This window comes from Mus caroli, unplaced genomic scaffold, assembly GCF_978045245.1.
Source record: "Mus caroli unplaced genomic scaffold, Mus_caroli_1 scaffold_1, whole genome shotgun sequence".
Taxonomy (NCBI): Eukaryota; Metazoa; Chordata; class Mammalia; order Rodentia; family Muridae; genus Mus; species Mus caroli.
In genome coordinates, this window is record NW_028227256.1 from 188961799 (window position 1) to 188966272 (window position 4474).

Genomic DNA, 4474 nt, shown 5'->3' on the forward strand with positions numbered 1-4474 from the left:
TACCACACCAGCCAAGTCAGCTGCACCAGCTCTGCCCTCCCTTCTGTTAACACCAGCCAGACCCCCTGTAGCTCTAACCCAAGGTTTTTCTGTAGGACACCTTGGCCTACCTGGGAATGCTGGAAACAAAGGAATTCATGGTGTTGAAGAAAAAAAAAAATCTTTTAAAAGCTGCCATCTGAGGTGATGGCTTCTCTGTACTTACGCCATACCCCAGAATACAATAAATAAGCAATTAGAAAATGTTCAAGTATGAAGGGATTTCCTCCTCCCCGCCAAAAGCACTGCTCTCTGAAGGAAGCTGGTTTCTCTGTAGCCACAGCAGCTGTTCAGAAAGCTCATTGGAGCTGGTTTTGAAAACAAAAGAAAGTTAAAACCCTGGGAGGAGCTACTGTGCAGTGTGGAGTACTCTTTCTTATAAAGAAAAAAACGTTACCTGGTACCAAAGTGTGCGACCTACAGACCCTCAGGTACTGCCCCGTGACTTCTCCGTGTATAACAAGGGGGCCAAATGCCTGTTTTTCTAGACTAAAAAGTTGGTGAGGTTTGGCTAGTGCTGAAACCATGCATAGGGTTGGTTTACTAAATAAAACCTTATTACGTACGTCCTCCAACGACAGCTGAAAAGTGGAGAGATTTTGATTTGGTGCTGTTTGAGGTGGCAATGAATAGCATAAGCACCAGGGAGAGGAGATGGTTTAATTGTAACTGCCTTTTTTTTTTTTTTTTTCAAAGTCAGGCTAGAGCTCCAACTGAAACTTTCGTTTCATGCAAGATTGATTGGATAGGAACACTCCCTGATAAAGAACTACATAATTAGAAATGAGTTACAGGGAGGATAAGGGCAGGGGCTTCACATTCATTAAATAGAGCTCAAGACATTACAGATTCATGCTGACAGGGCTGTGACATTGCCAGAGTCTATAGTCAAAACTACAAGTACTTTACGTGCACAGTACAAGGACATTTTCAGCATCTGGTGGGAAGGTAATTGCAATTAGGACTTTGGAGGATTAGGTGATAGGGCACAAAGGTTCGATTTCAAAGCATTATTCACTACAGTGTTTGTTTCTAGGCAGTTACATGGGTCACCTATGCTCACTATATCCATTATAATGGTGAACAAAATACCTAGGGACAGAATAGCAAGCCCAACTTACAGTCCCCCACAAAAGCTAAAATTCATGTCATTGATTAGAGTGACTGCAACTGATCAGGAGCTGAAAGAGGACAGAAAAATTTAGGAAGAAGGCCCTTTCCCTCAGAGCTTGAAGGCTTCTCTGTAACCTACGCCAACAAGTCTGGGGAAAAAAGGCTAACACTTTCAATATTTAAGTTTTTTGGGCACTTCCCATGGGAAGCTGTCCCTACCAAAGTGGCCATAGGCTGCAGTCCTCTGATAAATTGGCTTCTTCAGATCCAGATCCCTGGAATATACAAGTCCATAACTTAATATGTAGCATTAAATTATAACAGAGCAAAACAATCAGCAAGACCCATTCAAGAGTTCTGGCAAATGAGTTCAGTTCTCCCTGGGGTTTGCTAGGAAAAAAGTTCATGGCGAAAGTATTTGTTACTTCCCTTGTTACTTGCAGTCTTTAGTAATAGTAACTACAGTTCTTGTTTTCCAGCTCTGGCTTGACAAATGAAAACTTATCATTCTCAGGAATTCCAATTGAATACTTACCAAGGTCCAATCACTGACCACTATGGTTATTTTCTTTGTAACTTTGAGCATCCCACTTTAGCTTATTCTTAATGTAGCACCCTTAGTTAAGATAAGCACAAAGCTCAGAATCAAAGATGGAGAACTTTCTAGAATGTTATTTTAAGTCACAGAACACTAACTTAATCAGCTAGATCCCTGTCTGCAGACAATTTAAAATATTGGCATGTTCTAGGAATTAAAATGTTTCCCCTCATGAGAAGTCTACCTCTATCTCCTCAGATTTTAGTCTATATGTCCCAAACCCCTATCTCACTAGCAATAGGTTTTACCATCTTTACCTGACAATGACCCCAGGGCGAAGATCAAAATTCTTCTTTACAATTTCTAATAGCTCTCTCTCACTCCTCTGAGAAGTGCCATAATGGAAAATGGAGATCGACAATGGATGAGAAACTCCAATAGCATAAGAGACCTGAACAAGAACTCTCCTGCACAGACCTCCTTTAATGAGGGATTTTGCCACCCAACGAGCAGCATAAGCAGCTGAACGGTCCACTTTGGTATAATCCTTTCCTGAAAAGGCCCCTCCTCCATGAGCTCCCCAACCGCCATACGTATCCACAATGATTTTTCGGCCAGTCAGGCCAGCATCACCCTTAGGCCCACCAATAACAAATCTGCCACTTGGCTGTAGGTGGTAAATTGTATCCTCATCAAGGTATTTTGCAGGCACAACAGCCTTGATCACTTTCTCCTTTAGAGCATCCCTCATCTCATCAAGACAAACTTCTTCATCATGCTGAACAGATATAACAATCGTGTGGACTCTGATGGGAAGCACAGCACCCCGATCTTGCATATACTGCACAGTCACTTGAGTTTTAGAATCTGGGCGTAACCAAGGCAGTGTACCATTGCGTCGTAGTTCAGCCAGTTTGGCATTTAGCTTGTGTGCTAAGACAATGGTTAAAGGCATACACTCTTCAGATTCATCAGTGGCATAACCAAACATCAAACCCTGGTCTCCTGCACCAATGTCTTCCTCATTCCAGTCAAGATGAACACCTTGGGCAATATCTGGTGACTGTTGTTCCAAGGCAACCAACACATTACAAGTCTTGTAGTCAAACCCTTTGGAAGAGTCATCATATCCAATGTGCTTTATGGCTTCACGAACCACTTTCTGGTAATCAATGGCAGCTCTGGATGTAATTTCCCCAGCAAGAAGGATCATTCCAGTTTTAGCAACAGTTTCACAAGCCACTTTAGCATCAGGGTCTTGTTGAAGGTGTGCATCAAGGACAGCATCACTGATTTGGTCACAAATCTTATCTGGGTGACCTTCCCCTACAGACTCCGAAGTGAAGAGGAACGTCCCCTCCTCGATGAACGCCTCGTGGAAGCCGTTGAGCTGCCCGTTCATGGCGGCGGCGGTGAGAGAGAGCGACTCTGAGGAGATGGAGGGCAGAGGGCGAGGCAGAGGGCTGGAGACTCAGAGCAAGCAAACACCAGTCTTATATAATACAGGAAACAAAGGAGTAAGGTGTCACAGTAGGCAAGGTATATTAAAGTATCTGACACAAAACAGAGGAATGCCTACAAAGGACTGACAGGAACCAGGTAATGTTTACAGTAAAGATAAAACAGCCCTGCCTAAAGTCAGCTAGTGTCAGGTAAGGATTTCACATCCTAGTCACAAATTATGCTACTCCTTTGAGCCTTGTGAAAGCTAGCACCAGGAGGTTCTGCTCTAGCAGACCTTCTCATGAATAATGCAATACCACAACCCCCCTATTTCCTAGGCCTTGGTAAATACTTGCATATGAGAGTAACTTGGCTGTTCCTTTAAGTATCTGTAGGGAATCTCCATTTGTCAGAAGAATTCACCAACTTTCTTCTAATATGTAATGTAGTTTGCAATACCTGACTGTAATGAAGATTCTAGGTATACTTTTGCTAAGCTTGCCCTGAGACTTCTAACTCATATCCAGTAAAATACTGTAAGAAAGCATGCAAGACCCTCCACAATGTTGCAGGGACAAATCTGGGGCATTCTAGCTATGGGAAGGCCAAGGTTCCAGGAGGCTGAGTTTCCTTGAAACTCTTTGCCTTGTGACTGCTTGCAGGCTTTTAGCCCCCAAATAAAATATCTAATACCATAACAACGAGCTGGTGAGATGGCTCAGCTGTTAAGAGCACTGACTGCTCTTCCGGAGGTCATGAGTTCAAATCCCAGCAACCATATGGTGGCTCACAACCATCCATAATGAGAAACAAATAAAAAACCTATGGGCTAGAAGCGAGCAGGGCTGGAGCAAGAGGGAGAAGGGAAGGGGAATAAATAACAAAAACAAACAAAAGGCTAGCTTTCATATCCATTAACCCAGGAAAAAACCTGGTCCTCACAGTGACCCTTGCTGACCCTTTTTGCAGCTATGAGGGACAAGGGTGGGGCTGCACAGACCCTGGGCTTCCTTCTAAGCTGTTCACTAATTTCTCCACACTTTATGTTTTCATCTGTAATTCAGGGATACTAATTCCAAAATCCTTAGGCCTGTGTGGCATCATGTGACTTGTTTTTTTAACATTTATGATTTTGTACATTGGTGTATTTCTGTTTATTTATTTGTGCATGTGTATGCACATGTGCACATCCATGCCATATTAAACATAAGGAGGTCAGAGAAAAGTCTGTTCTCTCCTTCTACCACAAAGGCCCTGGGAATTGAAGTCAGGTTGTCTGGGGTGGTTAGCAGCACCTTTCCCAGCTGAGCCATCTCATCAGTCTGAGTTCATGAGCTTTCT

General features: G+C 43.1%; 1 protein-coding gene across 1 annotated transcript; it reads right to left on the bottom strand.

The window, feature by feature from the left end:
* Positions 1-782: 782 nt before the first annotated feature.
* On the bottom strand, positions 783-3126 carry LOC110296624 (S-adenosylmethionine synthase-like). The gene is made up of 2 exons (XM_085843858.1): positions 2008-3126; positions 783-1427 (listed from the first exon to the last, which is right to left on the bottom strand). Exons 1-2 carry the CDS (start codon positions 3090-3092, stop codon positions 1325-1327), a joined length of 1188 nt encoding a protein of 395 aa, XP_085699984.1. The 5' UTR covers positions 3093-3126; the 3' UTR covers positions 783-1324.
* Positions 3127-4474: the final 1348 nt, after the last annotated feature.